General features: G+C 53.6%; 1 protein-coding gene across 1 annotated transcript in view; it reads right to left on the bottom strand.

The window, feature by feature from the left end:
* Positions 1–15,873, bottom strand: part of LOC140849710 (uncharacterized) — a 40,759-nt gene extending 24,886 nt beyond the window's left edge. The window contains 12 exon segments of the mRNA XM_073238054.1: positions 3,338–3,469; positions 4,632–4,868; positions 5,728–5,932; positions 6,702–6,772; positions 7,516–7,743; positions 8,969–9,019; positions 9,022–9,081; positions 10,467–10,604; positions 12,103–12,150; positions 13,262–13,687; positions 13,906–14,096; positions 15,666–15,873. Of these exon segments, the coding sequence (XP_073094155.1) occupies positions 3,338–3,469; positions 4,632–4,868; positions 5,728–5,932; positions 6,702–6,772; positions 7,516–7,743; positions 8,969–9,019; positions 9,022–9,081; positions 10,467–10,604; positions 12,103–12,150; positions 13,262–13,687; positions 13,906–14,096; positions 15,666–15,873 (1,995 nt within the window).
* Between the last annotated feature and the right edge of the window lie 329 nt (positions 15,874–16,202).

Here is a 16,202-nt window from a genome sequence, read left to right as displayed (position 1 = left end):
CACCCCTAGGGAGGCAGCCGAGGACTGGGGCTTCACCTGCACACTGTAAGGGACACAGCTTTGCCTGAATCCATGTCCTTGCCTCCTTTCCAGCGTCCTTTCTGTCTTACCCATGCTCTTCTGACATGGCCAGACAGAAATGGTGGGAGGAGAGGCCTGACAGGTAAGACCCCCTGAAATGTCCTTTCCCCAGCCCACCCTCACCCCCTCATCCACTAAGGAAAGCCTGGGACCAAGGGTGACCCAAGAGCTGGGGACGATCTTCAGGACACCATTCTGAGAAGTTTCCCTCTGTCCACTGTCCAGCTCCCCAGAGGAAAAGGACTTTGCTACTTGAGGAGTAGTAGGGTGGGAGGCAGAACACTGAGAAGCCAGAGTGGGCCACCATTACACAGTGACTCACACACACACACACACCACACCCCCTACCATAGTGCCTGAAATCTCACCAACAGACATTCAGTCCTTTGCATATAACTTGCCGGGCAAAAATTCAATCAAGTTTCATGTTACAAATCCATATGACACACATCTGGTCAGATAAAAAGCCCAAGGTATTCCCAACAGTGACAGTGACAAAGAGATAAGGACTCAGACTTTAAAAACAAACAGCTCTGAAAGCAGGTCCTGGCTCAGCCATTTTCTGGCAGTGAGAATTCTGGGCAGATCACTCCACCTTGTGGAGCCTCGGTTGTCTTATCTATAAAATGGGAATAATAATACTATATACCTATCAGGACTGTTTTAGGGACAAAATAAAAATAATTCATGTAAACTTTTAACAGATTTAATGATATAATTAATAATAGATGTATTATAGAATGTATAACAAATAATGTAACTGAAGAGCTCAATAAATATTAGCTGTTCTTTATATTATTATTAGACTGAAATATGACACAACACATCAAAAACTTCCCAAGAATGCATTTCTACTCCTACAGTTTTATACCTGGGAAACAGACAAGAGATCCAGAATTTATGTACAAGGATGCTCATGGCAATACTGCTTACAAAGGCAAAACCTAGAAACCTAATCGCCCGTCAGCAACAGCAGTCTGGCTAGATAAATAAAATAATTCATTTTTAGGTCACAGAATAATATAATTTATTTAATAGACTATGCATAGCAAACACCAGAACACTATGCAACTACTGAAAGGAAAGCTGTGGGTCCATAAACATCACCGCAAAAAAATGCCATCAGGTGTTGGATGAAAAAGAGCAAGTGGCTGAATAATATATATAATACGATATTACTTAGTGAAAAAATATCGACAGGTACATATATGCATTCATACATGTCTGTGCTTGCACATGCCCAGAAAAAAGCCTAGGAGAACACGTCTTAACAGCAATTGCCTCTGGAGATTTAGGAGGGAGGCAGCCATTCTTTCACTTCACTCATTCCTATGAGGCTGGAATTGTTTAGTTTGAATGAAGGACACATATCACTTTTTAATTAGAGGGAGAAGGAGAGAAGGGCTATTTCTTGAACACCCCAAATAAGCTCCCTGTGAGAGCCTTTGTGCCTGTAGGTCCCTGTGCCTGGGTCACTGTCCCTCCAGATAGCTGCAGGCTTCACGCTCTGTGCAAATGCCACTTCCTCTGTAAAGCCCACCCTGACCACCCTATTTAAACAGTAGTACCCTCTCCCCCTCCCATGCCATTCTCCCTACCTCTTCCTAGTTTTCTTGTTCTCCATCGTACTCGCTCACCCTATGACCTCCCACTTATTTTACTGGCTGGTTCATTATCTGTCTCACCCTGACTAGAAGGTCAGCTCCAGGAGGGCACAGGCTTTCGTCTCATTCACCTGTGCCTCTCCAGTGCCTGGCAAGGGGCAAATGCTCAACGAGTAACTGTGTGTACCCTCAAAATCTCAATCATATATAAACTACTCACAGGCATGGTAGTACAGCCTAGAGAACAGAGTCAACAATCCTGTAACATCTTTCTATGCTGATAGTAACCGCACTAGCTGGGGTGAGCATCTAATAATGCAGATAACTGTCAAATCACTGTTGTGTACTTGAGACCAATATACTATTGTATATTAACTATTCAATAAAAAAATAATAATAACTATCTGTGCCCTGACAGGACTCGTCACAGTCAAAGGTGGGGCTCTGATTCATCTACCTTGGTCCAATTCTCGGACTGAAAGAGATGCGGTCTCATGAGCAATTCTGCTTCTAGGAGTCCATCCTTCTGACACACTCACACAAGTGCACAGAAATTTACGTACAAGGATGTTCAATGTATTGCCATCATGAAAGTTAAGAACTGGAACTAACCTGTATGTCTATCAATAGAATACTGACTTAGTAGATTACAGCACATTTAAAATATTGGGTATTATGCAATTATTTGAAAAAATAAGATAACAAATATTAAGCCAAGTCTAAATTACTGATATGAAAGCATCATGATATGCAGTTAAATTTTTTCAAAAAGCAAATGGCAGGACATAGCTACAATTTTACGTCAGTGGTCTGAAAAGTTAAAGGACAGAGGCTAAACCAACCCTGCTCTGTGGGGTACCACCCCCACGTTCTCCAGTCCCTGGTCCCTAGAAGGGACTAAGGGGAGAGTTCTTCCACGCCCTAACACACCTATACTTTGTTTTTTCACTGGTCTCATGGTAGGGACTTAGGAAATCCACATAATCTCTGAAAGTCTATATCTTTGCAGATGAAAGCTGCAAGGGGCCTTAGGAGTCACCTCATCCAGCAGTGACAGCACAGTAAGGGGAGTCCATGGTCAGAAGCAGAAAGATACAGGAGGAAGGGAGAGCACAGGTGACCGATCCCCGCACAGGTGTCATACCAAACACCCCAGCAGGGCACAGAGGGCATTTTTAACAGTGGACTCTGGAAATGGTCCTGCCTCCCAGGTCCAGCCCACCAACCAGGAAGGGTCCCTGTGCCTGGGTCACTGTCCCTCCAGATAGCTGCAGGCTTCACGCACTGTGCAAATGCCACTTCCTCTGTAAAGCCCACCCTGACCACCCTATTTAAACAGCAGTACCCTCTCCCCTTCCCTTGCCATTCTCCCTACTCTTCCTAGTTTTCTTGTTCTCCATTGTACTCGCTCACCCTATGACCTCTCTTCCTGCTCATCACCCTAGACAGGCCCCCCACACCCGGGAGCTTCCCCCAGGCACAGCAGCCCTGAAGTTGGAATCCTGAGTGGTTCCATCAACTCCACCATGCCTTTCCATGCCCTAGGGAGAACCAGGCTGGACCCTCCAGGCTCCCCGGCACAGCGGGTCCCAGCCCCTTTCCAACAGCTTGCCCCCAGCTCACACCCCACACCCTGCCTGGGCAGAGCCAACCTTCTCCACTGATGGGTGGGATTGCAGCAACATCTTCTGGAATTCCCCTTTGCTCCTTTCATTCTCTTGGATAACTGTCTGCCTGCCATGGGGATTTGGCAACATCTTGGGGCTGCCAGTGCTGAGAGGTTTCTAGAAAGCAAAACGGGCCTCCCAGGTCATCATGAGGGCTTCTCCCACCCTACGGAGGATCAGAGACCAGAGGCAGATGCTGAAAGGGCGGCCACCACAGCCCCACTCGGTAGACAGTGCACCACCCTGTGAAGGCACAGCGGGGCTAACGGTGCTGGGCGTGACACACTGATGCTGAGTAGTCTCCACGTTAAGTTACCAGCAGCTTCTGCTCTCAGGGCAGAGGTTTGAGTTTGCCTTTGGGGAAGCCCCCCTTCGTTGTTCTAGAAGAGACACCCTTGCCTTGCCAAAGGTGAGAATAAAGGGATGCGCACCCATTGCTCTAGAAGACTTGAATGCAGGCTGCAACCCTGATATTTCAAAGATGGTATCAGTGTCTTACAGTAATGGACAGCGTGTATATCCCACAGCAGAATTGCGTCCTCGTAGGTCATGTATACCACGGTCTAGACTGCCATCTGCATGACAAGAATTGTGTGTTTGGGGAAGGTGGGGTTTCTCTTTCAGGCCTCAGCTCCCAGGAATGGGAATCAGACTTCAATTCCTGAGACAATCTGAAAGGCTCCCCAAGCCCCACACAAGAGATTGCTGTATTACCTGCTTAGGTTCAAACCACCCTGTGAATAGGGGAAGGATAGCTCCCCTGTTCTTTCTCTCTACTCCTCCCAAAATGGGACCATCAGTCAAACCTGGAAAGGTTAGTCCTGGGGCACAGACAAGGGCTCAGATGGGCGGGAAGTGGTTTGCTTGCCTCTGGGCATCAGGCCCTGGGCACCTGGTCTCCAGGCTGGTGATGCTTTTTGGAGGAGGTAGGCAGGCCTGGTGGCTCACCTCTGCCATGAGCTGGAGCATGCTGAAAAAGGATCTAACCTCTAGCTGTAGTTCTCTGGGTTGTCTTCTCTCCAGGCCCTGCCCCCAAGCTTCCAGAAACTGGTATCTGGTATTGCCAATGCTCTGGAAGGGACCCTGCCCAGGTTGAAGCAGGCTAGACAAGGTGGGCTAATCAGGAGGTGCCCGGCCCAGCCCTCAGTGCTCAAGACAGGTGAGCTGATAGATCTAAATGTGCTCTGGAAAGTGTCTGAATAGGAAAAGAAACACACAACAGGTGGACTCAGGGAGCTGGACAGTGAAGGTGGCCACCTGGCTCGGCTCTTGCTCCCACCCGCAGGGGCACAGGCCCATCTGGCTCTTTGTCTCTGGGGTCGTCTGGCTCCTTGACTCTAGGGCATCACATCACTGGGGGGGCTGACATCAGGTTCCGCCTCAGGCTGACGTTTGCCGCAGTCTTGGCACTGGGGCCCTGGAGCTGCGTGGGGGTTTTGTATGCCCATCTCTTGTGCCCCACACAGGCCTTGCTGGGCCTGGAACTCTCAACCAGACATTCGTCTACTTCTTGCACCTGTGTCAGGAAGAGAGTGGCCCCTGGAGCACTACAATGTCCCAGAGGGAAAATTAATGCCCAATGCCAATACCAGAGGACCCTCTGGGTACCAGGCCTTAATGCCCAGAAACCAAGTGCCCTTAAAAGCATCAAGCCTTGGACAAGGAGCTTATATTACCTTGACCCCTGGCCAGTCATTGATGCACTAAGTACAACTAGGCATGAGCCTGCTCCCCTCAGGGACTCAGCTTCCCCACCTGTAAAATGGACAGTAGTTTCCAAATAATTTTGAGGTTGTTTTTCATCTTAAGGAAAGCTCCAAAGTATAAAAGCAGTTTTTAAAAACTGTGCTGCACTTGGAACAGCTCCTGAAATAGCCTGCAAGCATCTCTCCCCAAATGTTTGGGAAACTACTAGATGAAGTGACTTCAGAGTCCCCTTCCAGTTTTAATCTGGAAAGATATGGTTAATTCAGAGACTGTATGGGTTTCCTAAGTCCCTACCGTGAGCCCAGTGAGCCTGGAGAGGTAATGTGCAATGGTGATGGGTTAGTTGGGAGCCAGCTTCAAGGAAAGAGTAATCTACTAGAGGGAACACGGCTGGCTCCACCAGAGTCAGATTGCCCTGGTTTGGATTTATCACTTCCTAGCTGTGTGACCTTAGACAAGATGCTTAACCTCTCTGTGCCTTGGTTTGCTCATCTACCAAATGAGGATGATTATAGAAACCACCACCTGCCTACCTAGCTCCCACCCTCCTCCAGAACAAGTGGCCACCATCCTCTCTACTTCCTGGGGTGCTCCCTACTGCCTAGGCCCTACGAGATTCACCCACAGCTGAGAGAGGCGAAAGGAGAGTGTGTCCCTGCTGACCAGACCTCCTTGGGTGACTGGGGCAAGGCGCTCACAGAGGCATAGAAACCGAAGATGGGCTTGAACGTGTTGATGTTCCAGAAGAGGATGTCCCCACTGCAAGAGGAGGTCCCGAGACACTGGCTCTGGTACGTGGCCATGCTCAGGATGTCCTCCCTGTGGAAGGTCTGCCAGTGGTGGGACAGGAGCACAGGCCTGGTCTTGTGGATCCTGCACGCATGGCCAGAGGCAGGGGGGCAAGAGCTCAGCCTTCACGGTCCACTGGGGGAAACTCAAGGCCTTTGGGATCCCAGGAGCTGACTCAGAAGACACCCTCGGGTGTCAGAGAGGGACTGAAGCTCTGTTCCTCTGACCTCACCTACTAAGTGCTTGCTACAAGGCCCTGTCCTGGGAGTTGGACAAAAACAAACCCGACACATTCGCCCCATTCAGTGACCTGAGTAAGGATTGAAGGTTAGAGCAGGGAAAGCCATGGCCCTAGAAAGGCCCTCCGACGAGGAAGGGGCCTGGCCCAGGCTGTTCCCTCTGCCTGGAATGCTCCTCTTACCCCAGGTGCTCACTGCTTCACTGAGACTCCTCCTGCCCACTCTTCAGGTCCCACCTCACCCCTGACCTCTTCAGATGAGCCTTTTCTGATCACTCCTGAGACTAATTCAGAGACCTGTACTTGTTTTGCACAGCACTCATTATGAATGCCGTTATTTGATTAGTGTCTGCCTCCCCTTAGACACTCCAGGAGGATGGAGACTCCACTCTTGTTCATACCCATCTGCAGCACCTTGCACAAACTCTAGAATATATTGACCTCAAGGGGTGAGGATGAATGGATGGATGGGCAGATGAAGCATTGGACGCTGCCCACCACTTATTTCCTGCCTAGTGTTCCAACCACAAGCAAAGCTGGAATGGCGGAAGCTGTCTAAATGAGAGAGGGAACAGTCAGTCGCCCTTATTACCTGCATGCACCCTTGCTACTCACATGAAGTACGTGATTCTCCTACTCCACCCAGTCACGCAGAATACTTTGTTCATATGAATAATCCCACTAATCTGTTGAAAATGAAAGAAAGCCAAACTCTAAGGCACCTCAGAGAAAATGGTTCTGGGCCCCGAATGCCTTCCTAACTGTACTAAGCAGAAGTCAAAACTCCCCAGGAGGGTGAGAATTCCCTAGAGTGCCTTCACATCCCATTAACTCATTAGATGAACTTGGAGGAGGTAGAAAACGTAGATATCCATGTCTGTTTTATAGGGCAAAAAGTGGGAAACAGACAAGTGACTTGGTTAGGGTCAAACCACTGAGTGATAGGATCTGAACCAGTACTCAGATCCCTAGCTTCTTAGCCAAGTGCTCCATCTGAGTTGGTTAAAGGACTGTCATAGGGATAGGAATGCTCAAGTCCCAAAGTGGTACTGCTCTGTGGACTGGCTTTGGCTTATGCCATTCCCACAGACTGTCCCTATAACCCTGTCAGGCAATTCCCAATAGGGGTGAACAGGGTGGCTCTGAATCACCTGACCCCACTGCTAGAAATGCCAACCAAAGTTCTCATACATGGGATAGGAAATGCTAACAAACTAGAAAAGCAGGGTAGTTACCATTCGTAGGACACTTATTAGGGACAGGCACTGTTACCTACCTTTACTTCATGCACAAGGACACAGAGGCTCAGGGAGCTATGAAGCCTGGCAGTGCCTGTGCACAGCTGTTAAGGGCAGCATAAAACATAGTGTATCCCAGGGTCATGGGAGCTGTGCTTTGCTTCTTAAGAGGCCCCCTGAATCACACTGACCTCCAGCTGGTCTGGGTTGGGGAAGGTGAGCAGGCATTCACCAGTGCTGTAGTTCCACATCTTTACGGTGCCATCACGCAAACACGTGAGCAGGTCCCGCTCTGACTCATCCAAGGACATCGCGGTCAGCTCCACGTGCTGGTCACGAGTCACAGAAAACTCCACCCTACTCCTGCCTGTCGCAGTCTCCCACACATTCACCATGCCATTCAGGCAGCCGCTTACCACCTGTGGGGAAGCACACAACTGGGGATCCTGGAGAGTAGAGTGTCCCCACTCCCACAGGTGGCTTCTGCCTGTCATGGCTGGGACTAGCTCAACACCCCTCCATACATTGAGAAGACAGGCATTCAGGGCTCTCCTGATGCCAGATAAGACACTCTTGTAAACTGGCCTTCCTCTGCTCTGTGCACAGGGCAGTACCAACAGGCACAGCTCTTATGGAAGGAACAAGATAGGAGAAATCCCCTTTAACTTGGAAATAGAATGTATCAGAATCTATGCAGAGAAAATCATCTCTAATTCAGAAAAGACATTTACTGAAGCATTAATCATGGGGTGGTGGGATGAAAGGCAGGGAAACCTACAGGAAATAGGCTAACTTTCCCCTAAGTAGGGACATGTTGAGAGTAAAGGATGGTCACCTCATACAACACAACATTTTGCTGCCATTACAGCCCTTGCTACAGTAGTGGTAGGTGAGTTCTCTTTCTGACCACCGCTCCTCCTGAAAACATCTGAAAAAGCCTGAGAGGTAGGGGGGTGCTAAAACCAGCTGAAGGCATGCGGGAGACCTAAAGTGTGTAGTCCGGTGGTGCCAGGAGCCCAGAAGAGAGGGGAGTGCAGAGACGGGAGCTCTGGTCTTGGGTGGCCGAAGCTGCAGCAGATGCAGCCTGCCCTGCCCAGATCCCAGGCCAGGAAAGGCATCCCAGGGGAAGGAGGCAGCGGTCCCAAGAACCCTCTCTGTCCCCACACTTCAGAAATCATGTCCCCACACCACGTGCCCAGTTGCCCTGCTCAATGCAGAGATCTCTTCTCGGGATCAGTGAGCTACCCACAGCCTGGGCCTCTCTTTCGTCCCACAGTGGACAAAGTCCAAGAACAGCTCCCCTAGAAAGTGGTGCCCAGGATCAGAACCCCCCTGGGAACCTAGCAGAGCAGCCCACACCTAGCACACCATCTCCCACTCATGTAGAGATGCTGCCTGTGGGAACCGACCTGAGGCGGTGGCCAGGCTGCAGGTCAGAGGAGGCAGGAGATCCACTGGCCGAGTTGCGGACCTCCCACCTCACCACTGGCCAAGCCTCCACCAAGCTGCCGGCCGTGAGAGTTCGCCCCACCCCACCACGGGCACTGACTGCCCCTTGGCTGCTGATTCAGACACATCGGGAGGTCTGGGTCCTGCCTGTGTCACCAGGAACGCCTGCCCCAGAGACGAGCATGGCCCACTCACCTGCTTCAAATTCGTTTTGTACAGGATGGCGCACAGGGGTGAGCTGTAAGTGTGGTCTTCTCCCATCCATTCCCACACCCCTGGGTCTCCAAGTACCCTTTTAGGATTCCAATCTGTAAGCAAGGAGAGGGGCAGACAGCTGGGCAGTCAGAGGGCTCTGCCCTCAGTGACTGTGCCCAGGGAGAGATTTTACAGACATTAAGACATCCAGACTGTGCACAAGCCTGAGCCAGCCAGGCCCCTCAGCTCCCCAGCATGCCTCTCACCCCTACTCCGTGGCCTCTATTCTCTGAGATCAAGACTCCCAAACCCTAGTGTTCTCATAACTCCCAAAGTCCAAGCCAAAGGTCCCTCATGACTTCAGAGGAGTTTAAAGCCTCGATCTGATGTCCCTCCTCTGGGAAGCCTTCCCTGACTACCCTCTGCCCTGGGCCTATCTAAGGATCAATGTCTCTGTGCTCCACGAGCCACCTAACACATCTTCATGACAACACATGGCATTTTGTACTGAAATTCTTTGTTCTCCTTCTACTCTGTAGATTCCTTGAGGGATGGGACAGTGTCTAATTAATGTATTTTCTGCTCCTGACAAAGAGCAGGGATTTGATAATGTGTGATGACCTGAAATGAGCTTCAAAAGCCTACTTAATTCAACAAATGCTTGCAGCCACTCTGGCACTCAGCAGAGATGTAGGGACCCATGAAACTCACTATCTGGGGAGAGCCAGTCAGGGGCACAAGGCTGGCATGTGTGCCAGGGTGGCTGGCCAACAGGGAGTACAGGCCTCTGTGGAGCTACCCCTTCCTCCCAACCACAAATGACACCTCATCAGCCTTCCTAGAACCTCCCATCCACTGGCTGCCCATTGTCCAGGCCTCTCCTAAATCCCATCTTGTCGTTAGGCCCCACACCACCCTGGACAGTCAGCCCCTTGTGCTTCTCCCATATATCTTGTCCTCTGGGGGCAGGGGCAGGACACAGGGCACATGGGCACCAGCTAAGTCACAGCTCACAGACAGTCTTCACATCAGTTCTCTCCAAGTCCTCTCCAGAGGGACTGCTCAGGTGTGGGCCCTGCCTTCCTGGAGGGAAGTCATGATTTAGCAGGCAAGTCCCAAGAGACAGACAGGACAGTTATGAGGGCCAATACTGAGGGGAAGGCATGGGGCCAAGGGAGCTTAGTGGGGAGGCTCCTGACCCAGCGTGGGGATCAGGCCGGGCTTCCAGGAGGAGAGTCTGGAGGATGCACAGATCAGGAAAAGAGCAGCATCTGAGAGGGTGACAGGCTGGGGGCCTAGAAACAGTCTTCCAGGAAATCCCAAGAGATGGGATCCTCATGGGAAAGCCACACTCTCAGCTTCGTCCTCATGGCGTAAATAAAGCACCGTCTCGGGAGGGACAGGACATGACCATCCCTTGGGTGTCCTGGGGGACACAGACCCTGGCCACAGTGGCCACCCTCTATGTGTAGCCACGCCCCTGCTGCACAGCACTCACTGAAAAGGTGCTGCAGACCAGGGTGTTGTCGTTGGGGTGGAAGTAGGCACAGGTGACAGGGCAGCTTCCCGGGGCAAACAGCTTTCCACAGAAGGGCTGGTGGCATATGTGGTCCTGCAAGTCCCACACATGGATATTCTGCCGGGGAGGAAACAGGCAGAGGCCACAAGTGGGTCCTCAGGGATGCAGCTGGCACGTGAGGCTGTGGGGTGCTCATGGCAGCAGGGCCAGGAGTCCACGGCACCAGCACTTCCAACACACCCACCACACCACATGTCTGCCACCCACCGTACCCCTACAGCAGGGATGTTCCCATGCTCAGTTGTGGAGATCGAGGCTCAGTCACAGAGCCTTCCCCAGGGCCTCTCCCCTGCTCAAGCAGGGCCAGGCAGCTATGACCATGAGGATCTCAGCAAGCCCGTCCCTGTGCCCACTCCAGCCTCCGGGCCTACGGCAGAGGTGATGACGTCCGGCTCCCAGGGCTGCCAGCTGCTGGGAGAACTCGACAACAGCAGGTGTCAGGCGTGTGGGGAGGATGGCTGGGTGACCCCAAGGGTCCTGCCAATTCTCAATCTATTGAGTCCCAGAAGACACAAAACTGTCCCCTGAAGGGGGCACCTGGAACCATGGGCCCGCATCCCCACACTGGCCAGAATGCCGAGCAGCCCAGCAGATGGGGTGGTTCCCTGAGACAAGAGCTCCAGAGAAGCAAGGTGCCAGGACCTGAGCCAGGAGCCAGGCATTTGAGAAAGGTCCTGTCAGGCTGTGAAGGCCAGGGCTCCCGGAAAGGGTTGCCGCAAACGTGAGAGGTCCACATGGGTTGAAGGGGAGGGGTAGGGCAGGGGACTAGCTCCCATGTGTTATAGTGTGCACCTACTGTGTGCCAGACAGGACACTGCTCTTTTACCAGCAGTCTCCTCTAAACTACTCAACTCCCTGTTCTACGGAGAAGACTGAGACGCAGAAAAGGCCTTGCGCAGCACCACAGAGGAAGAAGCCAGGCTGGGCTTCCTGGGAACGCAGCTCCAGCGGACTGCTCAGAGCTGGCCTCAGGCCTGTAGCGGGGGCTGTTAGAGCCCCCCACCTCTAGCGGCTTCCACCCGGAGACCTCCCTCCAGGATGTGGCAGGTAGGGGGCACCATCCGAGCTGGCTGTCCGATGAGCATGCAGTTTCCCAGAATCGAACACTGCAGAATCCAGTCACGGCAGCACAGCACTGAACAGGCAGTCACCTCCACCAGCCTGCCCCTCATGCTTCTGCTCATGCATCCCAAGCCCCATTTTAGTCTCAGCTAGCTGTGATTAAGCACCCAAAATGAGACACACACTAAAACATTTCTTTAAAATTACCACACTTTCTGCATGAGACCAAAATCTAGCTGTCCCTGGACTTAAAATTCTGAATTTGGGAGGCATGTGGATCTGGGTGGAGGCCCATATGTATGGAAGTCAAGAGATGGGATCCTTGAGGTCACCACCCAATCTTCAGCCCAAGGTCTCTGACTGAATGGGGTGCTGTCCTGTGGAACCACAGCCGTCCAAAACCTCCCTGACTAGGGGGGTCCAGGGAGACCAGGGGTCCAGGCCTAAACCCCTGCCCTGGGCAGCCAGTCAGGCCACGTGCACACAAGCTCACCTGGGACTCTTCCTCTTCCCTCTGCCCAGGGTCCTGGCAGAGCAATTGCTAAGAACAGGGAGGAGCGGGCGAGAAGGCCCCTGCAGGGGGACCTCGAGGTATGACGCAGGCAGAGCTCCTTTCACAAGAAAGGTACCCAGCCCTTGGAACTCCTGAACACTTACTGCTCAGATGCCAAGTTCTGGTTTAAATGAACAAGGAGAACCACAGGCTCAACAAGCCCCAGGGCTTGAATGAAAGCCACGATTATGCTGCTGGGTGTCCCTTCAGGCAAGATCTGATCACCGTCATCCTGGACGCCCTGTGGGCCCCTCGGCAGTAGGCTGGATATGCCCTTTGTCATTGATGAGCAAGAAACCTGGGAAAGTTACTCATCTCAGAGGCTTGGTTTGCTCATCTATGGAGCCAATAGCAACTTCGGGGGAGTTCGGGGGAGATGGGGCAGTGTGCGGCCTGGCAGGAGCCACGTGAAGGTCTTTCCTGGTCATGCTGGAGTGGACATAGCCTACGCTACCAAGGGCCTCAGCCTTCCGAATTTGGGGCAAAACTGGTATTAGTGGGAGCAGCCTCTCTGGCCATCCACCTCTAGCCTTCCAGAGCCCACTCTGGGGACACCCACACTCTCAGAAAGTGGCTGCTGGACTGTTGCTCAGTCTCATTAGGACTGGCAGAAAGGGGGCCACCTCCAGGTGCTTGTGCTGGAGATGGGCCCTCTGGGAATGCACAGGGCTTGCCCTCCACAGGAAGACATCTGGGTGAATCAGGGATGCGGGGAGTCGGAGAAACCCGTTCTCAGTGCCGAGGGGTTCTTCTCTGCTGCCCAGCCACGTCGATCAGACCACCTTGGGGCCCCAGTCACCAGGCCCAGCTGCCCTTCTGACTGATGGAAGGACAAGGATCTTCCCCAGGCATGCACCTGGGGACAAGGAGAATGCCTCCCCAGGCTGGGACAAAGTGGCTAGTAAACACCCAGGCCCTCCACAGCTGGACCCTCACACACAGCCCATGGGTACCCCCTAGCAGCAGGGGTGGCTGCCTACATTGGTGTGCTGGGAAAGCACAGGGACTCGAGAGCCTGGAGTCTGTTTTCATCAACCAGAAGCTTCTCCTGCAGCCTCGCAGCCTCCTGCTTGCTCTGGGCTTCTGCTCACTGCAGCACCTGGTCATCCAGCATCTTCCTCTTGGCCAGGGAGATCTGCTCCTTGAGAGACTCGATGGCCTGTGCCTGCCCCCGGTACTCCACAGCCAGCTTCTCCAGCTCGTGCACCCGCAGCTCGGCATCGCGGCACCCGTCCTGGGCCTCCTGCAGCTCCTGCCGGGGCTGGCCAGCCTGCACCTCCAGCTGGGCCCACCAGTGCTGCTGTAGCCCAGCCACCTCACCCTGGGCCTCCTGCGGCTTCTGCTGCAGGCCCTCCTTCTCCTTCATGTGCATGGCCGTCTCGATGCTGCCCTTGGCCTGCAGGTTGCCCGGCTCCAGCTGGTGCTCCATCTCGATGCCCTCCATCCCTACCTTCAGCTCTCCGTTCTCCTTCTGCTGGGCCCCAGGGCCTGAGTTCAGGGTGGCCTTGACGTCGTCCAGGGACTTCTGGTGGTCCGAGGCCAGTGAGTCCAGCTAGGACTTCCAGTTGTCCATGAGCCCCATTTCTCGCTGGTGGCCTGCTGGACCTTCCGCCACTCCTGCGTGTACTTCTCGTTGGCCACCCGGAGCTTTTCCACCTCCTCCTAGTAGGCCCTCAGGGCCCTCTCGTACTTGTCCCGCAGCACTGCTCTCTGCTCTCCCTCTGGTGCTCCTTGCTGGCCAACAGAAGCCGCTCCCGTGGCTGCAGTGTCTCGGCAGCCTCCGGGTGTGCGGCGGGCGGCGGGCGGCCATCCCGAGTGCAGTAAGCACTGCTGCAGCTCCTCGATCTCGCCGCGTCGCAGGGTCAGCTCCTCCTCCAGCTGCGGCACCCGCGACTTTTCGGCCACTGTGCTCAGCCACCGGGGAGAGAGGAAGGCTGGGGTCAATGGGCTGTCTGAGGACTCCGCAGGGGCAAGGCGGGGCCTCCCCACTCAAGGGCCCCAGCCCCAGTGGGGGTGGGCCACAGGAAGGGAAGGGCGCCCACCTCCACCTGAGTGCCGGCTGTCTGTGGCCCTGCCTGCCACAGCCTCCAGGAAGACTTCCCTGGCTTGTACCCCAGTGATTCAAGGAGTCAACTGTCCTTGCTGCCCAAGGTAGCTTGGACAAAGCAGCAGTTATGGCTTTCTCTACGTTCATTCTCTTTTTAAAGAGCAGAGATCACAGGGAATTTTGCATTGTCCTGCTCTTGGAAGGTCCCCAGACAGTTGGGGTTGAATCACAGGGGCCGTCCGGAGGGCGTGGCCAAGGAAGGGTTTAATGCCTAAAGCAGAACAAAATTCGTGCTCCCAGACCCACCTTCTGATGGAAAACCCTGAGATGAGAAGCTTCATCCTCTAAAACTCCATCCTGACCTTGTCAATGGCCATCAATTTGGAAGCAATGTATTTAAAAGTTTTAAATCTTTTACCAGCTTAAAAAGTTTCGTTTCTGAAAGTGATCTTTAGACTTCAGTAAACCTGTTTTTGTTTTTGTAATCAGGTTGAACCCTAGCCTAACATGCCCGTGTGGAGGACTAACACCTGCTTACCGCCACTCGGTCAGTTTCTGCAAGCAGCCTTCATGCGCATGCGTGTCTACTGCATGACACACCCTGTCACCCAGTAATGGCCAGTGCGCGCAAAGGGACCCAGTTGCCAGTGCATACACCATTCACTCGTGGGCTTAGGACGACCTACAGAAACTGACTGCAGCCCACCTCCCAGCCACATGCTGCTTGTGGTGGTTTTTCCCAAACACTGCTGGCAGGCTGTTTGGCTGCTTTGCCGAGACAACTACAGCTGGGCTATGTGCTGGGCAGGGCTGGCCAGCTGTTTGGATGTACCTGCCTGCACAGGGGGCCTGCCCTGGCACGTGAAGAGGTCAGCTGGGCCCAGAGCCTGGACTCAGAACCAGGCCCTGGCTTAGCAGGACCTCACCCCCAAGCAGAGCTTCCCTGTCCTATGACCCATGCCCTGACCCACGGTATCTTAACAGCCTGACCCTAGGGCTGACACAGAACCCCATGTCCTTCAGGCTGGCCCCTCCTACCACCATATTTAAGAGCCCCTGGGCTAGAGAGACCTGGGTCTGCGGTCCCTGACTTCCCAGCCTGGGGAGAAGGCAGGCGTGGACACGCTGTCCCCATGCCTGCCCTCATTTGGGGCCGAATGTGCCCAAGAGGTCCCCGGTTTCTGGCCATGACGAAGCCCATCAAGGCAATGGATGGGGAGGGAGGAAGGGGAGGGTCTCACAGGACATTCCCAGCCACTGGGACCAGGAGCTGGCCAGTGAAGACCCCTCCCCCCAACAAGTACCATGTGGCAGTGAAGACTAATCACGTCCCTAACCCTCTACTTCCCTCCTGGAAGGGGCGCAAAAGGAGGAAACAATGGGGAGAGACGTTAACGTTCATAAAAACATGGTCAAGGTGCTCAAGGCAGCATAAGAGTGGGTGTGATTTTTGTACCATGCGCTGACTCCCGCAGGAGGGGTGGGCACTGAGCCGCGAGCCCCGAGACGGCCTTCGCGCGCCGTCTCCCGGCAACTTCGGAACGCGCGCGGCCAACGCACAAAGCTCGCCTCGCCTCTGGCCCCGGCGCGCTAGCGAAGGGAGTTCGTGTGGCAGAGATCCTTGGGCCCCGCTCGCCTGCCAGATCTCGGAGATCCCTCCGCATGGGAAATTTTCTCAGCAAGCTACGCCCCCCGCAGCTCGGCCCCGCCCCGGAGGCCAGGAGCCGCCCACCCGCCCGCCCCGCCCCGCCGGCTCCCGCGGCCCGTCGCTACCCCATTCACCCCTCAGTCCCCACTCCTTTCCTCCGATCCCCTTGGAGGCCTTGCTGCCGGTAAGATACGCTGACCCTCCCCAGACCGAGGAGTTGAGTTTGTTTCTTTGGGTTTTTAAAAAATTCTATTTTATTAAGGTATTATTGATATAAACACTCTTATGAAGGTTTCACATGAAAAAACAATGTGGTTACTACATTCACCCCTGTTATCGTGTCCC

This window comes from Manis javanica, chromosome 5 (assembly GCF_040802235.1).
Source record: "Manis javanica isolate MJ-LG chromosome 5, MJ_LKY, whole genome shotgun sequence".
NCBI lineage: Eukaryota > Metazoa > Chordata > Mammalia > Pholidota > Manidae > Manis > Manis javanica.
The sequence above is the reverse complement of the archived record's forward strand: the minus strand, read 5'-3'. Positions and strand labels throughout refer to the sequence as shown.